Raw genomic sequence first — 22,862 nt, 5'->3', positions numbered from 1 at the left:
CTAAATCTTGTCACAGAATCATTTAAAATTACAGGGATACACAGCTTTGTCAGGTCCCAACTACAGTGTATCTTAACCGCATGCCACAAGTTCCAATGATATTTTGTACACTAGTTCACCTCGAGGAATTCCTTGTATGCAAACTAGCACTTGTAGAGTTTACTGTCACATGCATGTTCTAGTTAAGAATGCTAAAAGTAGAGTACTTATTCCATTCATATCCCAGGTGGTATTGTCATGAAAGGTAGCTCATATGCAGGGATTGGCATATACGTACTCTAATCAGATATATAGGTGTATGTCAGACACTGTCTGTCTGGTGTCTGTATATACCTATAATATTTGACACTGACAGATTCTGTGGTTTTGCCACACTACTGTTAATGTACTTCAAATAATTAAAACACTACTACCACTGTCTTTGAATTAAAGTAAACGTTTGTAAAGTTTCTAGTTATTTCCTTCATCAGCATCATTGTCAGCTTGAGAATCTGCAGTCCAGAGCTACAGGACCAACATAGACGCTATAGTGACTTCGTACATTAGAAGTTGCTTACAGTGAGGTTATCTCTCAACAGTTGCATGATTAGTGTGCTATCCTTGTAGGAGTCTTCCTTCAGTTGGTCTAACTCTGCAATGGCATCATCAAATGCCTATGAATACCACAAATAATAACAAGTTTGTACTAGGGTGCATATTCACCTCTTTCGCTAGTTTACAAGCCCTTTCAGGTGAGCCATCTATTTCATAGAAAAAGACGGAGTAATTCAATGCCAGGCCAAGTCTTCCTGGGTCTGTTGGTGCTAGATGTTTTTTCCCAAGATCACTAGCCTTCTCATATGCTGCAGATGCCAGCTCCTTTGATTCTAGATTTAACAAAAACAGAATGAATTATTAAAACTTGTGAACTACAAGTTGTAAGCAACAATGCTCTAACACTGAACGTGTTCCATTGTAGACAGTAGAATACATGTTCATAAGATTGACTGCTTTTTATGAACATTATGTACATCACACACTCTTGCATACTTCCACCTATGTATGCTCCCACAGTTACACATGCACACATACATCTACCTGCCCATGCGTGCATGCACTCACACATATTACTAAGTGTCTGCTATTAAAAGAATGCAATTGCCCTGTAGTGCAAGTATTGACAGACAAAATTTGTATACTAACATGTTAGTCGTTTTATCCCATAATGACTAAATTTAGAATAAACAGAGTAAGTTATGAATAGCAGAAAAGTACACAACTAAAGGAATTATCTTCCCTCAAATAGTTCGTAGCCAGAGCAACTTACTGTATTAGCACTTGGTTCCAAATACAGATTTATAAGGTAAAACTGAAAAATCAGTGCAGCCACTAGGATTGAACTAATAATAAAGACTGCCATTATAAGACATAAAGCAGATGTCGATGATGCGTAATAGAAAATGAAGATAACCATGTTCTCTTACTAATTTATTTTACAATCATCTACAATACATCAATGTCACAGCCTGTGTAACAGACAGGACATTGTAAATGAAAATAAACACAGCAATGCAGCTCCAAAATTAATGTCGCTAACACTGATGATGTGCTGCCACCGATGCCATACTATTGCTGCCACATTTGTTCCCCCCTCCCCCCCCCCCCCCTGAGGTTAGCTATCTGGAAAAGCACAGGCACATAGTAAATTGTTGATCCGCCTTGTCCATCTTTTCAAGCTGAGACCAGTTGCTACCCCAAATATTGGCTTGTAGTTGTAACTCGCACAACAATGCAAGGATGCAGGCTTTTATCTATTCATTGTGCCCCTTGGCCATAAAATGATTAGGTGATAGAATGAGGTGGCAGTAATCAAGAAAACCAGTAACTGGTTACAATTAAACTTTAATTAAATTATTTGCCAGTGTCTGTGGCTATCTGTAACTAGCATGGCCTATGACAATAGGATGCATAAACAGTTCCATACAAGTCTACTTTTCAGAAACGTTTTTCTGCTTAGCAAACCTCATTTTTATTTGGCACTTTAGTGGTGACGACGTGTGGTATGTGCAGAAGCATCAATCTTGGTTACTGCGCATTAAACATCCAATGCCAAGTTAGTTTCCATTTATAAATGGCAATACCAGAAGAACTAGACAGAGTGAACCTCTCCCAATTCCTGTAGTAACTAGTGAGCTGTGTTTCCATATTCAAAACCTCTACCACAGGCAATGACACAGACAGGCAATGACAAAGGCATTCGATACGAAGCCCTTACTCAAATTTAAAAAAAACCACATTGCTTTCAGAGTGACTACTAAAAGGGTTGCATGACATTCTTGGCATGGAACCAGCAATTTACACATTAGAACACTTATATCAAACTAATTTTAATTTTCTATACTGCCTCCCATGGAAAGGACAATTACTATATAGACCAGCTCAAAGTAGGGTGGACAGATTTCTAGGACATAACATGGCCTAAGCATTTCCTAAAATGTTCAAGTGTGTGCATGATGTATTGGGTGCCCTCCAACATCCTGGGACAGTCAGCCACACACGCATACAGCACCTTTCTTATCTTTCTCTTTGTTGACCTCTGACAAGTATCGGTAATAATCTGCCTTCATTTTCAGGTAGAACACTTGAGCTTCAAATACAGTCCTATCAGTCATCATATCATCAAGATCCTCCTTGATCAAATACGTATCAAGCAAATCCTAAAATAACTCGCTAGTAATACTTCAAATTTTTAAATGGTCCTTACAATAACTTCATTACAGATGCTTTTCAACTCGTTTTCGATTTTTTCACGATACTTTTTGGTTACGTCTCCAGGGTCTTTCTGCTCGACACTACTAATGATTCGCCATGACGATCTCCTCGCACCAACAACGTTTTTGTAAGCTACGGACAAGAGGTTTCTGCGTTCTGATTTTCCAGCCGAAGAAACATCCTCATAATCTCCCTTTCCTTTCGTAAATAGTTTCATTTGTTCGGCCATATCGTCATATCGCTCAGCCTGCTCTGCGAGCTTTGCCATCTTGATATAGGTTTCTTGTTCTTCCGTCAATTCCGACATCTTCAACGTTCTTCCTCACAAGAGCCGCGGTTGCGAAAATAAGAGCGCACCGTTGCCATAGAATTCCGATTAACGTCATAAAGCACGTGATCAGTCGCTGAGTGCTTGTCATACTTGAGAATTCATCCTGTTGCTAATTTACAAAATACTCACGAATTACAACTATTTAGACCGTCCAGTACTAACAACTAACATTCTGTCTAAGCATTAATCATCACCATCATCACCTCCAGTGGCATCTGCTGTCCATAGCTAAACAAAGATAAAATAAAACATATTAAAGATACAAGTCACCCTTACTGTAAGATTATCTCTTAGGAGTTGCATAATGAGTGTGCTGTCTTTGTATACATCTTCTTTCAGCTGATCCAGCTCAGCAATTGCATCATCAAATGACTACAATGTAATGATTACAAATCATGCACAGATCACAAAAGTTACCTTTTTGGCCAGATTGCAAGCTTTATCCGGCTCGTTCATTATTTCATAATAGAACACAGAGAAGTTAAGAGCCAATCCTAGTCTGATTGGATGAGTTGGAGCTAAGTTAGCTGCAAATCCATTGGCTTCTTCATAAGCCTTTTTAGACAACTCGGTAACTTCTATAAAACAATAATAGAATAAAGTGTACATAACGAATTAAACCACCTTTTTTATCATTGCCAGTATTAACTTCAGAGAGATACCGGTAGTAATCACCCTTCATCTTTATATAAAACACCTTTTCATCATCATCTTTTGCATGGGGAATCAAGCACTTGTCAATGACAGCCTATAACAAAAGTCATCGTATAATTTAGCACTTACGGACAACATAGGATAGATCTACTAGGTAGACAACCATTCGACAAAATTTAAGTCAACCATTTTTGTTGAGAATTTATACAAATAACTATGAACTCTTGATTTAAATCTCTCAGTTAGCAATTTGGTTTTGGATACCACATATTATTGTTATTGTTATTAGCGCTTTACAGTGACCAGCACTGAAGTATTACAAACAGTTGTAGTTTACAATTAATTTAACTTGCCTCTATCACTTCAGTACACTTTTCTCTTAATTGGCTGGCTATCTCTTCTTTACATTCCTGCGCTACTTCGCGTCTCAAGGTTCCTTCTTCTTCCTTTTGCTCCAAATTAGCGATAATTCTCCACGCAGACCTTTTAGTGCCGACTACATTTTTATACGCAACCGAAAGATGATTCCGGTGTTCTGAGCTCAATCTCTTTTCATCCTCTGTCAAATCTGATGATGCGTGTAGCAACTCGGCTACCTCTCTCATCGCTTTTGCCATTTCGTCATACTGTTCAATTTCCTCATGTAACTTGGCGACTGTGATCAAACGTTGCAGTTTTGACTTGGCGTCCGCCATCTCGATCACCAGTAATGTGATGTAAATGAAGTTTCCTAGACGATGAAAGACGCCTTGCACGATCCGCGTATTTAATTCTTACGCGAAAATAGGGTTGCCACGTGCGACTGAACATCAAAGCATGTTCCAGATAACGCTCACATTGTAGTGTACATGCAAGCTTTCTTATCTTTCATGAACCACAATGCTGAGAATGATACATGATTATTGTGCATGCATGCATGCATGGAAAGTTGTAACTAACCACATGTCCTAAAAGTTTAGATACAACTCAATAAAAGCATTCATACAAATTTAATCTCCTTCATCTCCATCATTATCTCCTTGATTATCAGCCGTCCAAAGCTACAAATACTGATAGTTAACTCATACTGATAACTGATAGCTAACCGTCAAATTATCCCTTAACAGTTGCATGATCAGCGTGCTATCCTTATAAGACTCCACTTTAAGTTGGTCAAGATCAGCAATGGCATCATCAAATGCCTTAAAACAATGCTACATTGATATCACCATTAATAATATTGTAAGAAAACCTACGTTCTTAGCCAACTGGCAGGCTTTATCCGGCTGGTTTTTGATCTCATAATAAAACACAGAGTAATTCAAAGCCAGGCCCAGCCTGATGGGATGGGTGCTTGCTAATTTGTCCTCAGCCACTTTCTGAGCTGCTTCATATGCATCACTCGCTGATTTCTCATCTAAGGATTACATATTTCAATTAGAAATACAAAACAAAATTACACATACCTTCTTGTTTTTTGTCTCCAGTTCCCACTTCTGCTAAATATCTGAAGTAATCTCCTTTCATTTTGTGATAAAACACTTTTGATTCATCATCAGTAGCACTTGATATCAGATGCTTATCTATCAGCCCCTTAATTGAGAAATACAATTGTCACATTGTATGGTTAACCACGTATAACACAAAGTTGCGTATTGTACCATAGAGGTTATTTGTTGATGTCACACTAAATGTTTTCCATATAACTACAGGTTATTTTTGTGAATGCGTAAAGCAAGAATGAGTAACAAGCTGAAGAACGCTAGTGAAAATAAGAATGTTGTGGTGCATTTGTTGTTATTCATTGCTTAGTGATATCACTTTGCAGCACAGGTCCAGCTGCTCGCTGGCTTGTACCGTTGAGTTAACCAGTCCCTTTTATTCCCACTCTTTGATTTCCCCCAAGCCTTTCTTCAATTGTGCTACAGCTATCCAAGCAGTTAAATCTATTTCAAAAATCTAAAGTAATTTCACACATTGGGATTTTACTGAATGAGACACTCTGCAAATTTAGTTCAAGCAACATGTAATCATGCAAATACAGACATTCTTACAGTTATTCGCCTACCACAACTTCCCTGCAAATAATTTTAAGATTCTCCTCTGTCTTTTCCTTGATTTTCCCAAATTCTTCTTGCTCCACTTGGGTAATCTTTTCCGATTGATATTTAGGTTCTTTGGCTGAAATAATACGCCACACGGATCGCTGTTTACCCACTACGTTCTTGTACGCTACTGACAGTAAGTTTCTGTCTTCTGTTTTAAGGTCGTGCCCACTCTCAACGACTTTTTTCATCGAATCTTTCATATCATCATACAATTCGGCCTGCTCTAAGCATTTGGCTCGTTCCAATTCTCGCTGTACATCCATCGAACTGGAAATGTTTTATCTTTTGAGTACTCGCGTGATCCCAAAAGTACCGAATAACGTCACGTTACCACGGATACTTCGTTTTTGTTTGCGAAAGCATGTGGCAAAGTCAGAACAGAAAAAGAAAGCCTTTTGCTAAAATAGTTAGTATTCTGTATGCTGTTGCCTTTATTAAACATCAGGCGGTAAATAACTCTGATCTGGTGCCCACACTCATAGACAACATATCTGTTGCCATGGCAAATCTATAGCAACGTGACGTTTGAAAACGTCTTCGCCCTTCAATTAGTATGAAGGGGCGGCCGCGATCTCCGTGCTTTAACGTACCAAGGAATACTGATAGATGATTTTGTCCAAGAAATCCAACATCTATATAGACTGGTATTACACATGCCAAATAGAGTATAGAAAAGAACCACTGCATATAAACAGTGATCATCTGGCACATTTAATAGTTTACCATCACTAAAGTACGTAGTCTTTACCACTGAGCTGTTGCTGGTGGCATTGCTAACAGAGGTTCATCCCTATGTTCTCACTGACTATGGTTTACAGCAGAAAATGTTTATTGAGATGTTTATTATACTTATCCAACATAGTGTAGTGGGCATAAATGCCAATGGCTGCTGTATTATTTTTTGAGATTTTCTTATGTACAGCTATCATTGGATAGAATGGGGCCAGTTTGGTTGCATTGTATTATGGCTCCTAGCTACTGAATAAATGTCAGACTTGTAGATGAAAAACTCCTGATATATTGTCCTACTGAAATGACGGTTTATTTTCTATCCATGTATAATTCACAATACTTCTGAACACTAACTAGTGTAGTGGTCACTGAGGTTTGTTTCCAGTCCTACATACATAGGACGAGCCAAAATACCCGGTAGTGTGCGAGCTGAGCCACTATCGCATCTAGTTTGATGTGAATTGTGAACCTCTATTTTCAGGAAAGTTATGTGCATGTGTTGGCTTACATAATACATAATAAGCTGTTAGATTTCAGTGATTATCAAGGTGTTAATATACTCTAGTCTCACAAGCCAGTATAAACAAGACTATTGAAATATCTGATTCAAAAATATTAAGTGATGATATTGAAAGCCCTTTTCCACCAAGTATATATCTGATCCCAAGTCTTGCTTGAAACTGAGTTCCCATGTCTTATAAGCATCGAACATAAATATCAGTCTTTTTCGTAGATGTAGCTTTTTGTAGTGAGCTGTCTTGTCTTATCCATGTAGCCAGAATGCTTTCCCCTTTCCTGCTACTTTAGAAAATTGCCTATGAAATCTAATGCCATAGTTTATTTTGAAGGGGCAGCAAGACTTTTGTTGGAAATTTAGAGCTACTCTTGATACTGCATCCTGACAATGAAATCTGAATGATCAACTGAGAGGTGGGAACTCTTGCCGAGACAGCATAGCTAGCTACATACTGATAGTTAAGATGGGAACATTACATACAATTAATTGTTCTATTATAATAAGAAAGACTGCATGAGAGTAAATTCCTGCACTCTAGCATGACAACCATATTGATCCAGAAATTAGTTCATGCACATTCATGATGTGGTACATGATGTGGTACATGATGTGGTACATGATGTGGTACATGATGGGTGTGACTGTCTTATTAGAGTGTATGGTATGTACTGAGTAAATCATAAAGGTTTTCTGAATTTCCGGTTACAAACTGTGGTGTACAATAATGGGCAATAGTTCTGAGCAATAATTATGACATTTTAAGTCAAACCGCAGTATCTGCTTTTGATACTTTGACTGCCACAAATATCGTGGATTCTAAATCTAAAACATAAATCTTACAATTGCTAAAATAATAAGCCTGTATGAAGAAGTGTACTTTGCAGTACATATGAATGGATACGTATATACCAGCTTTCAACACAATTCTAATGTTATTGAAAAAGTCTAATTCTAGAACTACTACAGATCAACTAATGCATGCCAATTTAGTTATACTGCAATATCAAGTTGGCAATACTATATCGTTTATGAAATATTAAAACCGCTCAGCACTAATTGGCAACACTTAAAAGTTGGTCATTTTAGGGAGGTGACTTTTCTATAAAGGTGGCCACAAATACTGGTTCCACTTTGTAATACAGAGCCATAGCCAGACTTTTATCTTTGGTAAGTTCTTTTAGAAAAAGGTTTGGTAGATTACACGCCAGTGTGTGAATGAAGTCTGGGGGCATTCCCCCCCACAGGAAAATATTTTGAAAATGAATGGTTGAATTTGGTGGCATTTCAAAATCAGTAAAAACAACACATCTTTTAAGGCAGCAAATTCAAGCTTGAAGACTATCTATATGGAAGACATCTGGCAAAGTATCTATATTGCTACTGTAATTACACTGTAAATGTAACATTGAATATGGATGGTGAAGCTAAAGAGATCTCTCAGCAGGGGCAGTGGTAAAGGGGGAAATTTACTTATTGTAATAAGTTGAAGCAGAGATGGATGTTATTCATGAAGGTCTGGAGGCTGAACTTTTCATTTTTCTACAGGAAGCATTGTATTAGACAATCTCACTATTTTTTTCCGTATTACCATACATACAAACTGTAAAAGTGGCTGACTGCTGTAATATTACATTTTACACTCAGAGTTGATATTAGAATCCCCCTGCCTGTGAGTTTCAGTCCATTTCCTATTTCAGCAGTTAAAATTTAGTGTCATCATTTTTTACTGTGTCCAAATTTGAACATCAAGTGCTTGTCAATGTGCTACCAACTGGCACAATAGCTATGATTTCTACTATCAGTTACCCATGCAGATAAAAAACTATACCATTTTCAGAAATCACAATGACTATACCTTAAATAAAGTAGTATAGCAAATCAAACAGCCTAATGTAACTGTGTATACAAAATGTTATTATCCTAAATGTTTAGATAACTCTTTTGTGCTTAAAATCCCATACAAATTTAATCTCCTTCATCATTATCATTATCTCCTTGATTATCAGCAGTCCAAAGCTACACACACTGATAGTTAACTCATATTGATAACTGTTAACTAACCGTCAAATTATCCCTTAACAGCTGCATGATCAACGTGCTATCCTTGTACGAATCCTCTTTAAGTTGGTCAAGATCAGAAATGGCATCATCAAATGCCTTAAAACAACACCAAATTGAAATCATCAATCATTAATAATATTAGGACTTACTTTCTTAGCCAACTCGCATGCCTTATCCGGCTGGTTTTTGATCTCGTAATAAAACACAGAGTAATTCAAAGCCAGGCCCAGTCTGATGGGATGAGTGGTGGGCAACTTACCCACAGCAACTTCCTGAGCAGCCTCATATGCATCGCCTGCCTTTTTCTCATCTAATGAATTACTTCAATGAGACATACACAATACATAACTACACATACTATCTGTTCTGGTATCTTCCCCAGGAGCTCCCACTTCTGCTAAATATCGGTAGTAATCAGCCTTCATTTTTTGATAAAACACTTTTGATTCATCATCACTATCAGCAGCTTTTATTAATTCACTATCCAACAATGCCTATATTACGTCAACATTATAGCAATACGGACCAAAACAATGATATCTATAAGTGTATATCTAGAATATTTGAACTATCCATGAGCAGGCAGATAGATGGTTTAATTGATTTTAGACTTGCTTCCTACAGCAAACACTTTTCCACTGTTGCTTTCTGTGAGGCTGTCAGCAATACGTTGGAAATAGAGTATATATGTGAAATTTTTTACCAATGGCATGTGACCTGCATATTTCTAAACAGTATACTCCCTAGAATTTTAGATACACTGTCGAATAGCCATAGTGACTAATATTGTTGCCATCATAAACCAGAGTAGAGATCAAATGTGCAATTCAAGTGATCCCCCCGTTTATTATAATTCTACTTTTTCCTTACACTTGTTTGCTAACTTTTGTAACATAATTGAACTTCAACATTTCATTCAAGGAAAGAATGGCACCAGACGTAAGAGGCTACAATCAAATTGACAAAACGTGTGCCCCTGATTTTCAACTACATTCCCCCCATTAAAAAACCTACATAATTATGGAGAATGATTGGTTAAGTTAGCCAACAACCAATATACTTGCTTCATCTGCTGGAGGTTTGGTACAAAAATTCCAATGATTTCTGTTGTCATTGGCAATACAAAGCCATTGGCACACTCACTACTACTGACAACCAGTTATGCAGTCAATCAGTCCATTAAAAATGAATTAATATAAGCCATTAAATTAAGAATGCATGTTTGCTGGGGGGGCATGGTCTCACATACTTGAAAGTTCCACAAAATAAAATACTGGCTAGTAACAAACCAGTGCAAGATTCTTGCACATGTAAAATGGAAAGTTGGCATACAAAAAATATTGTGGTACACATCAACTATCGTTATCCCACCATTAGTGAGATCTAGTTATTTATTATAACAGCCCCTCTGATGTCACACAAAGCCATACAAGGGCACCTATATGATGGTTTTTTGGACTTACAACTGCTATGAATTTAATTTTTGAATAAGGTCTATGCTATGTAGTGGGACAACACTCTTACTTGGTCAAGTATTTCTGCAGAAGTTAGTGGTAAGGGTTACAAACACCAAATACTACTAAGTTTCAATGAAACATAACTAAACCATTTTACATGATTTTCTTATTGTTGTAAAAGCTTCACATCAAACCTTCTACCTTTCTTTAACCTTGTACAACCTGACTGAACTTCCTGACTGGAAATTTGCTGACTATGCAAGGTCTAAAACTCAAACAACTTTGAAATTTGAATTATGTGTGCATGCAAATTTCCACAATTTGAAGTAAAATTTGACATTTCAAAATAAATTTCCACCATTCCAAATACATTTCTGACCTTTTGAGTACTGTCCAGCGGCATGCAAAGCAGTCTTGCTGGTCAGGGAACTAGGTTGAATGTTTGCCAGCAGATTACAGTTCTGATAGCAACCGTCTTCACTAACAGTACCTGATATGCTCACAGATTGTCACCAACTGTGCCATGTTTCTGGCACACAAACTGAATTAGATTCACCACAGTACAACTATTGCACCACTGAATCATCATTTAACATTAGAAACATAGATATTATATACTATGTACCTGGGATTGCGTACAGAGTTGGATAACACTTACAAACACTTACACTCCGCAATGTACTGGTTCTCCGTTAGTTATCATAAATGTTTCCTGTGAAACTGGCTGCATCCTGGATTTTTACCAATATGAAGAATTTAACTTCTTCACATACAGTAGCCAATAAAAGGACACTTCTCAATAGATTAAATTACCAGAAAACACTTGAAATACAACCGTGTACATAAAGAAAGTGATTTTACTAGCCCCAAACTTTGTGATACATTACCACCGTATTTCATTACGTACTGACTCAGAAAATCAGGCTACAAGTGTCATGCCTATCTTAAACCATCTGTCTGTATCCACTCAACAAACAGCGTCATAATAAATGAAATCTTTAGCCATTTAACAAGCCCCAAACACCTTCCAAGCAACACAAAGCGAATACCATTGCTGTACCACTCAACTTGCACAGGTTTTAATTTACCAGCTTCGATGTTTAGCCAACTAGGATCTGCCCTCTAGCCATTAGAGCTGTAGAGGATAGCAGATACAGTGCTGTAAAAACTCCCAATAGTATTTCACCTATATAGTACAACACTTTCACAGTAGACTACAAAAGAAGTTTTAAATGACCACAATAGAGCGTTCCTTTTGAAAACTGGCAGCGTACAATCCCAGGTACACAGTATATGTGACTGGATTTTGGAAAAACGATCCAAATCGCACATTAGAAGTTTAGAGATGCACGGTTTTAAAGAATTGAAGCCAGCATAACTCTCCAAGGATAACAAGCACGTGTATGAAATTTACACAAAAGATGCATCAATCTGTTACCTTTCAGGCCACGTCCAGTACTTGTAGCTGCTTGTAGAGTTTCCCGCCAAATAAGATAGAAAATCTGAGCAGTTGGACGAGCGTAGTATCACGAGTGCTCACAAAGGGATGGAGGGTGGCGGGGAGGGTAAGAGATAGACCTCAAAATGGAGGCAGACCACGATTGGAGTCCAGACACGAGATTACAGGGCTGTGCTGGCTCCTTAGTGGCTGATATGTAACAAAATCAACAGAGAAAACGTTTGGCCAACATTATAAGGCTGTCCGCCAGTAAACCACTGATTCTTGCCAAGCCAGGTCCTTCACAAGGCCTGAAACCGCCATTTGAGCACTCCATACCACCCAGAAAAGACGTCTGTTAGAACCAGCCTCGAGTAGTTTGAGTAGTACGGAGGGTCAAAACTAGTAGTACGATAGTGTAGCTATCCACTGGTGGTGTTAGTTTGATTTTGCCTGATGTGCGATTTGGATCGGTTTTGTAAAATCTGGTCACATATTGTATCTATGTTAGAAATTTCAAGTAAAATATAGATTGTCTGACTAAATTTCAAGTCACCACATCGACTACAAGTGAAAAACCCCTTGTAAAAGCCACTGCTTGTGGAAACGTTTCCTGAAACTTGATCTCCGTATATTTAACTAGTGTTGAGAGTAAACTGGTTCGCAAGACTTATTTATACATGCCTTATTTGCAACTTAACCTACCACAACTTCATTACACAAGTCCGTTAGTTCTTTTACTATCTTTTCCTTGTACTTTTTCGTACACTGAGCTTCCAACTTATCGCTGCTGCCATCCAATTTGGCCTCAATGGATGAGATAACACGCCACGCTGACCGCCTCGCACCAACCACGTTCTTGTACGCCACTGACAGCAAATTCCTCTCCTCGGGAGTAAGCTTAGGATCTTTTTCGACGACATTCTTCATCGTCGCAGCCATGTCGTCGTATCTTTCTGACCTTTCGGCACATTTTGCCGTTTCCACCAAGTCACTGCGCTCTGACATGTCTACTTGATCCTCTACCTTGTGGAGTACTCACGTGATTGTAACACGTCTTCGGACGTCACGTTGCTATGGATTTACCATGGCAACACATTCCATCAGACATCTTGGCAGCTAGCGCGAGCCCCCAGAAGATTATCTTATAAAAGTCGGAAAGAACTGAAATAAAAAGTAATCGAGATTTTGTAATCAGTGTACGATCAGTTAGATAGGGTTTCCACACAGGAAAGTACTTCTTTAAGGTAGAGCAAAAAGTAGTCACGTGATCAAATAGAAGTCTCGCTCCCAGACCACAAGGTTTTGTGGTCTGGAAGCAAGACTAATGCTACATTGGACAGCCCATTTCAATCAGTACTTCTGCTGGCTGGTACAGAGCCCGTATTGACCAGTACTTTCAAGATAAGTCCTGCAAGATTGTTTATGATAGTTATGAGGTTTCTGAAGTTGTAGCTCTGCATGAAATAGAATCGAAACCTTGTTCTAAATGAGCGAGGAGATTTGTACCCTTGGATGGTAAACCTATCTTTACTAAAGTCAGCTGGAAACCATCTCTGAAATGTGCTGACTCAATGGAGCATTCTCTTAAAGGTTATGCTGATGATGTGACTTTGATCTCTGATGACTTTGATACTGTGTTTTACAACTTCTTGACCTGAAAGCCACTGATTTAGATTTAGCTTTCAAACCTTCCAAGTGTATTTCTTTCCTTTTTAATGGTGCCAAACTTCTCTCACAAGGCATAGCTTTATCTAATGGTATGACCAGATCCATCACAGAAGGTCATATATACAAAGTTTCTGGGGAAGGTAATTGATATTTCCGTAAGTGCTACAAAGAAGACTACAAGCAAGCACATGTTGTGTCGTCTGTCTGACTTGCTTACCGCCACTGATTCACTCCCTATTCGTGGAGAGTATAAGCTGTGGATATACAGGAACTATATAATATCATTGCTTCAGTTTCACCTGTGTGTTGATGCTGTCTCCAGCTGGTCCATCTCAAAACTGGAAAAACTTTGTATGTATGACCTTCTGTGATGGATCTGGTCATACCATTAGATAAAGCTATGCCTTGTGAGAGAAGTTTGGCACCATTAAAAAGGAAAGAAATACACTTGGAAGGTTTGAAAGCTAAATCTAATACTGCCACTCGTTTTTTGAAGAAATGGCTACATTTGCCTCGAAGTGCTACTCGTGTTGTTCTCTACTATCCTGGGGTTTGTTGTCCAAGCATTTCTCATGTCTCAAGAGAAGCTAAATTAAGTTTACTAGCATGTGTCAGTGCTTCTGCTGATCAGCGTCTTCGGGAACTTGGCCTCCAACTGCATTTTGGCAACGTTGCCATGCAAATAGAAGTTAATACTTATTCCATCCTGTTAAATGCTAAAAAGCAGTTATCAACACTTCCATCTGCGCGCTCCCTGTATGTCAAAGCCAAACACTTGTTGAGAGATCATACTACAAGTTAATGTAAACATCATTTACAGACATTGTCTGTACAATCCAAGTTTGAAGGCTCAGCAGAATTAGAAGACTCTTGTAAAACTTGGAATCGACTATTAAGCGGTTTCCACCCTGGCCAACTACCCTTTCTATTGCGTGCAGCATCTGATACTCTGCCCACTGCTGTTAATTTACAGCGGTGGTCAATTCAATGTGAAGCTAAGTGCTCTCTTTGTGACTCAAATCGTCCCACAACAGCTCATGTTTTATGCAATTGTCCTACTGCTTTAAACCAACAAAGATATACTTTCAGGCATAATCAAGCCCTTTCCATTTTGGCCTCGTCACTTATTGATATCTTTGCTGATACTCCATTTGTCAAAGTGTTTGCAGATTTACCAAATTTCTATGCTAATGATGTCCCCCAGGCGACAATCCCATCTGATCCTCTAATTACTTTCTACCGCCCTGACATTGTGATATACAACACCAAGTGCCCATCTATCACCCTCCTAGAATTAATCTTCCCTCTGGACTCCAGTCAGCATATTCAGGCTGCCTGCAATAGGAAGCAGAATAAAAGTGGAGTATCTCCAATTGTTAGCTGAATTTGACCATCTAAACATCTCTAACTATTATGACACAATTGAGCTATCTGTCCTAGGCCATTACCAACCATCCACAGTCACGAATCGGCTGAATTTATTAACTTTTGTCCATCCTGTAGTAAAACCATCAAGGTCAGCCATCAAGAAACTTCTAGATACTGCTGCTTCTGCCAGTATGTTGGCATCCAGGAGAATATTCTTGGCGAAGGACTGTAGGGAGTGGAACCTAATTAAGTAACATCCATATAATTTTTTTTTTGTATTTTCCCTTGCCATGCCCACATTAGTTCCATTTGTGGTCCTATGTTGACCAAGGGCCCACATGCGTATTTATTTGTACATATTTTCATCATTTGTGATGGTTTCTCTCTCTCAGATTGCATGCCAGTGTTCTGTTGTGGGTCACATGACCACTTTGAGCTTTATCCGAAATTACGTCACAAACATAAAAATGGCCACTGTAGTGTGGGGACATTCATAAAATTTGTATGGACGACTATAGGAAGAAAATTTTTGAACGGCAATATCTCAGCCAAGAAGGAAGATATCGAACTCTAACTAGTAGGTATAGCTATAAGACATTACAATAAGAGCGTAAAAGCGATTTTTGGTTGATTTTCAAAACAACGCTAGCAACAGACAGTATTAATTTATAAAGTAGCACTTCTCTTTCAAAATGTAATACATATTAGCTAGCTATAGTTAACCCTTCTGAGCTATATTTGGTATTACTACATAATTTGGAAGAGCCTGAGCATAGCTAATTGCCAAGCACCAATATCTTAGCTGTACAAAAATTATATTAAACTAAACATGATACATTGAATTGTGTGTCACTGATCTCCTTCATCTTCATCATTGTCTCCATGAGTATCAGCTGTCCAAAGCTACAAATACCATTAGTTAACTCATATTGATAACTGATAGCTAACCGTCAAATTATCCCTTAACAGCTGCATAATCAGTGTACTATCCTTGTAAGAATCCTCTTTAAGTTTGTCAAGGTCAGCAATGGCATCATCAAAAGCCTTTAACCGATTTGAAGTCACCATACTAGTGACACTGAGATGACTTACCTTCTTAGCCAATTCAGAAGCCTTATCTGGCTCATTTTTGATCTCATAATAAAACACAGAGTAATTCAAAGCCAGGCCCAGTCTGATGGGATGGGTGCTAGTTAAGTTTACACTAGCCACTTCAAAGGCTTCTTTGTATGCCTCAGTTCCTTTTTCTACATCTAAATAAAGTGTTTTAATTAGAAATATGACAAAGTTACAGACTAACATTCGGTCTTAACTGCATCTCCGATCTCTGCTAAATATCTGTAGTAATCTCCTTTCATTTTGTAATAAAACACTTTTGATCCATCATCCTTAGCATGCTTTATTAAGTAGTCATCTAACAAATTCTGCATTGAAAAAGGCAAACACTTATGCACACACTACATCTAATCACTTTATATTACCAATGTTAAATATTTACCCTCTAGTAAGATTGGGGAAAATGTCAGCTGCATGTGACTGCTTTATTAGAGTATATACAGGTGGAGAAGCTAAAGCCATTCTGAAATAAAGTGGTGGAGCTCTATACTCCCTCCACTTTCTGTTACCACACCTATGACTTTGCCCCTAAAATGATGCTAAATGCTTCATCCTAGGGACATTTTACTATGTATTCCATCTAACATCAAATACAGCATAAACTTAGCTGGATATAAAAAATTGCCGAAACTCAAATTTTTATCTGCTTGCCTGACCACAGTGAAAGGCTGGAGGCCAAAAGAAGCAGTGCCATGTTATGCCACAATAACAAACTCACCAGTGGTAGGAACCATATCCAGATGTTAATTTTCCGCATTATACTTTCCTTGAGCAGCATATTTAGACACCATAAAATTATTTAAAGCACTTACGCTATTGTAAAAAGTACTGGACACCTGATAGATACTTGAATATGACAGGGTTGAGACCATGCCCATTAATGACCTTGGTTGATTAATAACAATCAAGTGAGGAGACCACATGTCTTAACGATATATTTACATGAACATGATGGCCACACACCCCTTATTGTTATTGGTTTAGCTGCATACACAATGAAATAAGGAATAGTGATCATGCAGATACTCTCTAATACAGCAGTCACCCTAATAGAACGATCACACATGTACACTATATAGCTGTATGCTATTAAAAAACTAAAATTATATAGTCTAAAAATGCAGTAGGGATCCAAGTGATAAAAAGTAGTGGAGTAAGAGATGAATGATGGTATTACAGTATAGCTCAGTGGGAAATCCCTACTTTGGCATTGTTGTTATAACATGCCAATGCAGGGCCGGAGGAGAGAAAACTGAGTTGGTCAGGCCAGTTGCTACTATATACATGGTGCTGCCAATGAGAGGAGTTGCTGCACAGTGTGTGAAGTGCAAAATATGAGCATTCTAGGGGGGTCTGGGGGCATGCCCCACAGGAAATTTTTGAAAATTAGACACTCAGATATGCAATTTTAGTGATATTTCACTGTTAGCTAGCAATATAAATCTCAAGCCTGTAGCTATCTGTTGTTCTATACTATATATGTATAGGTAATTGTAGACCTGACATACAGGGGACACAGTATGAAACTTGCTAGGCTCATGCAGTGTACAGTTAGTTATAGCAATTATAGTACGTTCACGTTGAGCTGAATCCTCAAAAACATTTAATAACTCATGGATGCAATTACACACTATCTCGAAATTTGGCTCATTTGTAGTACTGCTTGACCCGCTAAAAATATTTCAAAATCTTTTTGTTCAAATGTTTGACATAATATTTACGGTCAATCAAAATTTTCACAATACATTTCCTATGGGGAAGCCATATACGTACAGTGCCCATTACAGCCCTTTCCCTATCTTGTAATGGAGCCAAACCATATGTGTCCGTTGTTGGCACCTTTGCTGTTACTAATAATCATCTGGTTGGCTGAAATGTTAACTCTGTTGAGAAAAAAATCCACTTTAATTTTTAGCTGTTTTTCAGGATTCAGCTCAACGTGAACATACTATAGAAGTTCAAGGGGGAGCTGCAGATTTTCTGCAATTTAAAGGCTTGAAAATGCCTTATTATTGATGCTAAATTTAAAGTAAATTAGCTAGCAACTTGCAACTTTCCCCCCAAATTTCACAGGGAACCCATGCAACTGCCTTATAGAATATCTATAATTAATGTATTTACAAGTAGGCAGCTAGGTGGATACAGTGAATAGCTACACAGCTACAAAAATGCAGGTTGTATGCAATATAAGTGAACGGATCATCACGTAAATATACTGGTGGACAGTCACGAGATCAATCACTATTCGAAAATGGCATGATGTGGGGTGAGACTGAGAGTTTGCTCAGTCTTTCGACAGGATGAGTGGGTGTTGAAGAGGAGTGATTTCTACTCAAGATCTCATGGAATGAGGCACCTAGTTTGCCACTGCCAGCCCTTCGCCCAGTAAAAAGAGCCAAGCCAAGAAATGTTAATGATTATTTATGAAGATAGAATTGTGATATAAGTGTGCTGGTTTAGAATCAAAGAAGACACCTGCTGTACACGTGATAAATTAATGCCAACTGTCAGCACACGTGATACATAGAACCCACAATCATTTCTGTACAAAATGATACAAATGCTATGCTGTACTGTAAGGTAATTGGAAGTACTGTATGTGTAGTTTTGTGCTTTAGTTAGGCTGAGAAACTATAGGTACTCGTGCCATGCATTTTCAATAACATCTGAAATGTACGTGTAAATATGATTGTCCAGAGATTGCATGAAAGTAATATACTGGTCAGCTAGTTGGTCCAGCTCCAGATTATTGGTCCAGCTCAGGCCTGACCAACCGGACCGTCTCCTCCGGCCTTGCAATGTAAGGATGTTCTCTTAGAGCTACGCTGTAATACCATCATTCATCTCTTGTTTCACTACTTTTTATCGCTTGGATCCTACTTCTTTTTAAAGTAATAATCTTCCTACCTATAGTCTATACTATATTCCCTTTGATGTCGTGGTTGCTATCTAGAATAGAAGCTTGCAGAGGGGTCCTGTGGTCTAACCTGTGGTTGTTTACAAACAAAAAATCAGCAAAGCCAGAAAGGAAATACTCTTACTGTTAGTTTACTTAGTCTTCAGCATTGGTAATTAATATAGTTGGGTCTCAAAAGTCAGGCCTTGTTTTAAAAAGTGTATATAATACTTTAGTTCACAGATAGTCAGTTGTTCATGCAAATTGAGGATACAGTCATATAGTTTAATGTTGAATTAACACTGCGTTAAAAGTGAAAAAATGGGACACAATGGAGCACAATGGTAATTACACACATCAGTCAGTAGGAACTTCTGTTATATGAATAATTTTATAATTTCATAGCTGCTGATTTTGGATTTATTTTGCATTATACTTTAAGCACACTTGTATCCTAGCAATACTGCCAAGTCATGAAAGAAAGGTGGGGCCGGTTTTTTTGATGAGAAAATCCAAACCTTCATTGATCCATAACAGGGTATGCCGTACTGTATGTATACAGAAAGTGTCCAGTAGTCATATGAAACTGGAATATACTCTAACACAACACATGGAAGCTCTATTTTGTTCTATATAATGCTAAAAGCTCCCATTGGGATATGATTGTGTGTGTACTATATTATCTGTTTTGCTTTCATATGTATCTTATGAAGTCTTGACAACAGTAGGACGAAAGTGGCTCTGAAGAAAGTAAATAATCATGCTGTGTCTAATCACCAAGGTATCCAACCAAACCAATTACAATTATTGGTCATGTCCCAAAAGGGTAACTTATAGATAATGCTCTACAAAGTTACTTTTTGTAGTGCATTGGGTGACTTGTAATGTAGCTAAACTCTCTACTGGGTGACTTGTAAGTAGCTGAACTGTCTCAGGGAGACTTGTAATGTAGCTGAATTTTCTACAGTGCTACATTATTTTCTACTGCAAGCATAACTCTGACAAACAGGAAGACTTTTGTAACATTACTTTCTACTGCAAGCATACAAGCATATGCTTGTCTGAAGGCATCAGTCGGTCGGTCAGTCAGTCAGTCAATCAGTATAAAATGCCACTGAATACTTTTAATATTGGAAGGATTTCAGGCCACACTGAAGGCACTTTTGGGCTCGATTATACCTCTGGCTCACCAATACTGCCAAGGAGCCATGAAGGTATTGTGATTTTGGTTTCTAGCCAATATTTTATTTTGTGAGAAAGTATTCGGCATAACATGCTTCTTTTAATGTTGTAATACCATCCTTCATATATCTTTTTTTACTTTTATTGCTTGGATCTCTTTATTAAATGTACTACCGTACACAGTAGGAAACTTTGGCAGTGTAAAACTCCGATTGGTGATATAAATTTTGGCGGATCACCGTTCTTTGTCATGTGTCACTACACACAGCAAATAGATAACAACAGCTAGAAATATACTTTGGCAGAAAAAATCTGATAAATGAAAGGACAATTTGCCAATGTTTTGTGCCGCCAAACTTTTCTACTATATAGTAGTTTGGCTAAATTAGGGAATAAATGTCCATTAGTAGATCTTCAGGTATAGGCAACCTTTCTTATTTCACTCCCTAATTAAACTTAAAAACTAATTTTCCTTGTATTTGTTTGTTTACCTATTTTGAACATTGTTATGACTGGTGAACTAGCGCATACTGCATCAAAAGAAAGAAGGAAAAGATTGGCACCAGAAATATCATAAAATTAATTTTGCATCTGAGCACATGCCAAAATTATTAATTTCAAAAAAGAAGTGGCCATTATTACGCTTTGTTCTCACCATGTGTTCAGCCCATTACACAGTGTTACAAATGAAGAGAATGTCTCTGCAATCAATAGTAAAGACTATAAAAATACGGATGATTATGTGGTAATCAGATAGGGAAGCCATAATATGCTATCAGAATTGACACCTTGGTGACAGAGTCAGCAATAAGAAATGGGGCACAAAGGCATTGTCTAATGATCTAAAAAGGCAAACAATGCAGTTACGTTATTAATAGGAGCTTGGATCACATGTACAAATTGTTCCATTGTATTTGCAAGTAACCTAAACCATTTTAAGGTTTCATCTTGACCATAGATAATAGACACCCCTACCTGTATTGGAAGCACACGTATAGTGCCCATACAAAACTACGGTTCTATCCACGTTTCACGCCTGAAGTTTTCAAACACTCTTTTTCATTCGAAGATTCTGTTTTACTGTCTGGATACAGCTCGGTTGCTTTAAATAGTAAGTTTAGTAGATTGTTTCTTGGGTGGCGATTGGCCTACTACTGGTATAGGCACTTTCCGTATAAAAAGTATTTGAACATGTTTGTGAAAATGGCGGGGTGAACAAGTTTAGTTTAAGGCTGATGCTTATTACTAACTAATGCTACGTGTACTGGTGTGTGTTTCATGGTATATTCGCTCCAGTTTAGTCAAGTATCAACCTTTCGCGCTTGTCAAACTTCTAGCTAATACACATCAGTACATCCATTATGAATAGGCCAAACCTTATATTCCATAGCGGTAGGTTTACTACTCACCAGTAAGCAAAACATGTTCTTATAAAATATACTCCCGGTACTGTGTACAGTATAAGGGGCACGAAGCGCGGATAGATTAGGTGGCGCTTAGAAGTTTTCAATCCAGTATGGGGTGTCTATTATCTATGGCTTGACAATAATGTGACCACCCAAATGATTGATGATCACATGACCAAAGTTTTGCACATCCATAGCTATTCAGGCATAACCTCATGTAAGCAGTCCCATTCAAATTCTTGTTGGTACGTTTTACGTGTGACATTAAACTTTTTTTTTGATAATCACGAATGTGCAATTCACGATCAATATCCGGAAATATCTAAATTATTATTTTATTACATACACTAGATAGGTATCATTTTTTGAAGTCGATCCCTGGTACACACTACCACTATTACACGATAGTACACCTTACCAGTACGTCATCACAAATATTTTTGAGCTCCTTCACGATTTTCTCCTGATATTCTATAGCTAATCGCTGCGTAGTTTCATTATCAGTAGGCTTGGCAATAATAGCTGAAATTGTACGCCACGCGGTCCGCCTTGCACCCACTAAGTTCTTGTAGGCCACTGATAGTAGATTCCTTTGCAGGTCGGTTAGCCCGTGTTCTTTCACTTTATAAACTACGTTCTTCATCGTTTCCACCATGTCATCGTATCTTTCAGCCTGTTCAGCAGTTTGCGCTAAGCTGATCTGATCCGCTATAGAGTTATCTTCCATTGCACCGTCACAACTACAGGCAGTCAACTTGTGATTCAATTACACCGCCAAGACGTCATGTCGCTATGGAGTCGTCATGGTTTCACATTCCAGGTTACACCAATTTTTTCTTTTTGGGGGGGGGGGGGGGGGGGAAGACTGCATCAGTAGAAAACTACTGCTTTTCAGCAGTGCCGTCCAAGAGTAGCTGCAGTGTAAATTGAGGCATTCAGTGAGTTCCAAATCTGCGTCCCTTTATAGTAAAAACTATTCTTTCCATATGAAGTCCTGACTCTTGGTACAAAAAGGCGATGACTGTTCCTTCCAACATGGGAGGTAACGGTTGTAGTGTACTTAAATGTTCTCTTAAGTAAGCTGGTGAGAGCTGATGAAGAGTTCTATAAACAATGATGGCAGTATGGAATCTTCTACGTTCAGCCAAAGTATGGCACAAAAAACTTTGTGTAGCTGGAATCAATGAACAAAACT

At 38.1% G+C, this 22,862-nt stretch overlaps 5 protein-coding genes across 5 annotated transcripts; all 5 read right to left on the bottom strand.

The window, feature by feature from the left end:
* Positions 1–356: 356 nt before the first annotated feature.
* Positions 357–3,131, bottom strand: LOC136249679 (14-3-3 protein beta/alpha-1-like). The gene is made up of 5 exons (XM_066041762.1): positions 2,744–3,131; positions 2,549–2,696; positions 703–866; positions 558–653; positions 357–504 (listed from the first exon to the last, which is right to left on the bottom strand). Exons 1-5 carry the CDS (start codon positions 3,056–3,058, stop codon positions 451–453), a joined length of 777 nt encoding a protein of 258 aa, XP_065897834.1. The 5' UTR covers positions 3,059–3,131; the 3' UTR covers positions 357–450.
* Positions 3,132–3,172: 41 nt separating this feature from the next.
* LOC136249680 (14-3-3 protein zeta-like) lies at positions 3,173–4,569 on the bottom strand. Its single transcript, XM_066041764.1, has 5 exons — positions 4,090–4,569; positions 3,707–3,830; positions 3,500–3,660; positions 3,359–3,454; positions 3,173–3,310 (listed from the first exon to the last, which is right to left on the bottom strand). The coding sequence occupies exons 1-5, from the start codon at positions 4,429–4,431 to the stop codon at positions 3,266–3,268; spliced, it is 768 nt and encodes a 255-aa protein (XP_065897836.1). The 5' UTR covers positions 4,432–4,569; the 3' UTR covers positions 3,173–3,265.
* Positions 4,556–6,183, bottom strand: LOC136249681 (14-3-3-like protein). Its single transcript, XM_066041765.1, has 5 exons — positions 5,784–6,183; positions 5,182–5,308; positions 4,972–5,132; positions 4,822–4,917; positions 4,556–4,776 (listed from the first exon to the last, which is right to left on the bottom strand). The coding sequence occupies exons 1-5, from the start codon at positions 6,084–6,086 to the stop codon at positions 4,726–4,728; spliced, it is 738 nt and encodes a 245-aa protein (XP_065897837.1). The 5' UTR covers positions 6,087–6,183; the 3' UTR covers positions 4,556–4,725.
* A 2,719-nt stretch (positions 6,184–8,902) lies between these two features.
* Positions 8,903–13,105, bottom strand: LOC136249677 (14-3-3 protein zeta-like). The gene is made up of 5 exons (XM_066041760.1): positions 12,734–13,105; positions 9,492–9,627; positions 9,283–9,443; positions 9,134–9,229; positions 8,903–9,088 (listed from the first exon to the last, which is right to left on the bottom strand). The coding sequence occupies exons 1-5, from the start codon at positions 13,034–13,036 to the stop codon at positions 9,038–9,040; spliced, it is 747 nt and encodes a 248-aa protein (XP_065897832.1). The 5' UTR covers positions 13,037–13,105; the 3' UTR covers positions 8,903–9,037.
* A 2,623-nt stretch (positions 13,106–15,728) lies between these two features.
* LOC136249678 (14-3-3-like protein 1) lies at positions 15,729–22,473 on the bottom strand. Its single transcript, XM_066041761.1, has 5 exons — positions 22,086–22,473; positions 16,368–16,491; positions 16,160–16,320; positions 16,016–16,111; positions 15,729–15,970 (listed from the first exon to the last, which is right to left on the bottom strand). The coding sequence occupies exons 1-5, from the start codon at positions 22,392–22,394 to the stop codon at positions 15,917–15,919; spliced, it is 744 nt and encodes a 247-aa protein (XP_065897833.1). The 5' UTR covers positions 22,395–22,473; the 3' UTR covers positions 15,729–15,916.
* Between the last annotated feature and the right edge of the window lie 389 nt (positions 22,474–22,862).

The sequence above is a fragment of the Dysidea avara genome, chromosome 3, assembly GCF_963678975.1.
Source record: "Dysidea avara chromosome 3, odDysAvar1.4, whole genome shotgun sequence".
NCBI classification, from domain to species: Eukaryota; Metazoa; Porifera; class Demospongiae; order Dictyoceratida; family Dysideidae; genus Dysidea; species Dysidea avara.
The sequence above is the reverse complement of the archived record's forward strand: the minus strand, read 5'-3'. Positions and strand labels throughout refer to the sequence as shown.

What these genes read in the sequence shown, in the direction of transcription:
- LOC136249681 (XM_066041765.1), bottom strand. Translation starts at nt 6,086, where the DNA reads ATGGATGTACAGCGAGAATTGGAACGAGCCAAATGCTTAGAGCAGGCC. An exon ending in CCTGCCAGTTGGCTAAGAAC is followed by an intron (nt 4,918 to 4,971) that starts GTAGGTTTTCTT and finishes CATTGTTTTAAG; the next exon opens with GCATTTGATGATGCCATTGC. An exon ending in TGTTAAGGGATAATTTGACG is followed by an intron (nt 4,777 to 4,821) that starts GTTAGCTATCAG and finishes CAGTATTTGTAG; the next exon opens with CTTTGGACGGCTGATAATCA.
- LOC136249678 (XM_066041761.1), bottom strand. Translation starts at nt 22,394, where the DNA reads ATGGAAGATAACTCTATAGCGGATCAGATCAGCTTAGCGCAAACTGCT. An exon ending in ATATTTGTGATGACGTACTG is followed by an intron (nt 16,492 to 22,085) that starts GTAAGGTGTACT and finishes TTTTCAATGCAG; the next exon opens with AATTTGTTAGATGACTACTT. An exon ending in TGTTAAGGGATAATTTGACG is followed by an intron (nt 15,971 to 16,015) that starts GTTAGCTATCAG and finishes TGGTATTTGTAG; the next exon opens with CTTTGGACAGCTGATACTCA.
- LOC136249680 (XM_066041764.1), bottom strand. Translation starts at nt 4,431, where the DNA reads ATGGCGGACGCCAAGTCAAAACTGCAACGTTTGATCACAGTCGCCAAG. An exon ending in AGTGTACTGAAGTGATAGAG is followed by an intron (nt 3,831 to 4,089) that starts GCAAGTTAAATT and finishes CTTTTGTTATAG; the next exon opens with GCTGTCATTGACAAGTGCTT. An exon ending in TCCTAAGAGATAATCTTACA is followed by an intron (nt 3,311 to 3,358) that starts GTAAGGGTGACT and finishes ATCTTTGTTTAG; the next exon opens with CTATGGACAGCAGATGCCAC.
- LOC136249679 (XM_066041762.1), bottom strand. Translation starts at nt 3,058, where the DNA reads ATGTCGGAATTGACGGAAGAACAAGAAACCTATATCAAGATGGCAAAG. An exon ending in GCATCTGTAATGAAGTTATT is followed by an intron (nt 2,697 to 2,743) that starts GTAAGGACCATT and finishes GAGTTATTTTAG; the next exon opens with GATTTGCTTGATACGTATTT. An exon ending in CAAAGAGAAAGATAAGAAAG is followed by an intron (nt 867 to 2,548) that starts GTGCTGTATGCG and finishes TGTTAAATCTAG; the next exon opens with AATCAAAGGAGCTGGCATCT.
- LOC136249677 (XM_066041760.1), bottom strand. Translation starts at nt 13,036, where the DNA reads ATGTCAGAGCGCAGTGACTTGGTGGAAACGGCAAAATGTGCCGAAAGG. An exon ending in ACTTGTGTAATGAAGTTGTG is followed by an intron (nt 9,628 to 12,733) that starts GTAGGTTAAGTT and finishes GACGTAATATAG; the next exon opens with GCATTGTTGGATAGTGAATT. An exon ending in GGAAGATACCAGAACAGATA is followed by an intron (nt 9,444 to 9,491) that starts GTATGTGTAGTT and finishes GTAATTCATTAG; the next exon opens with ATGAGAAAAAGGCAGGCGAT.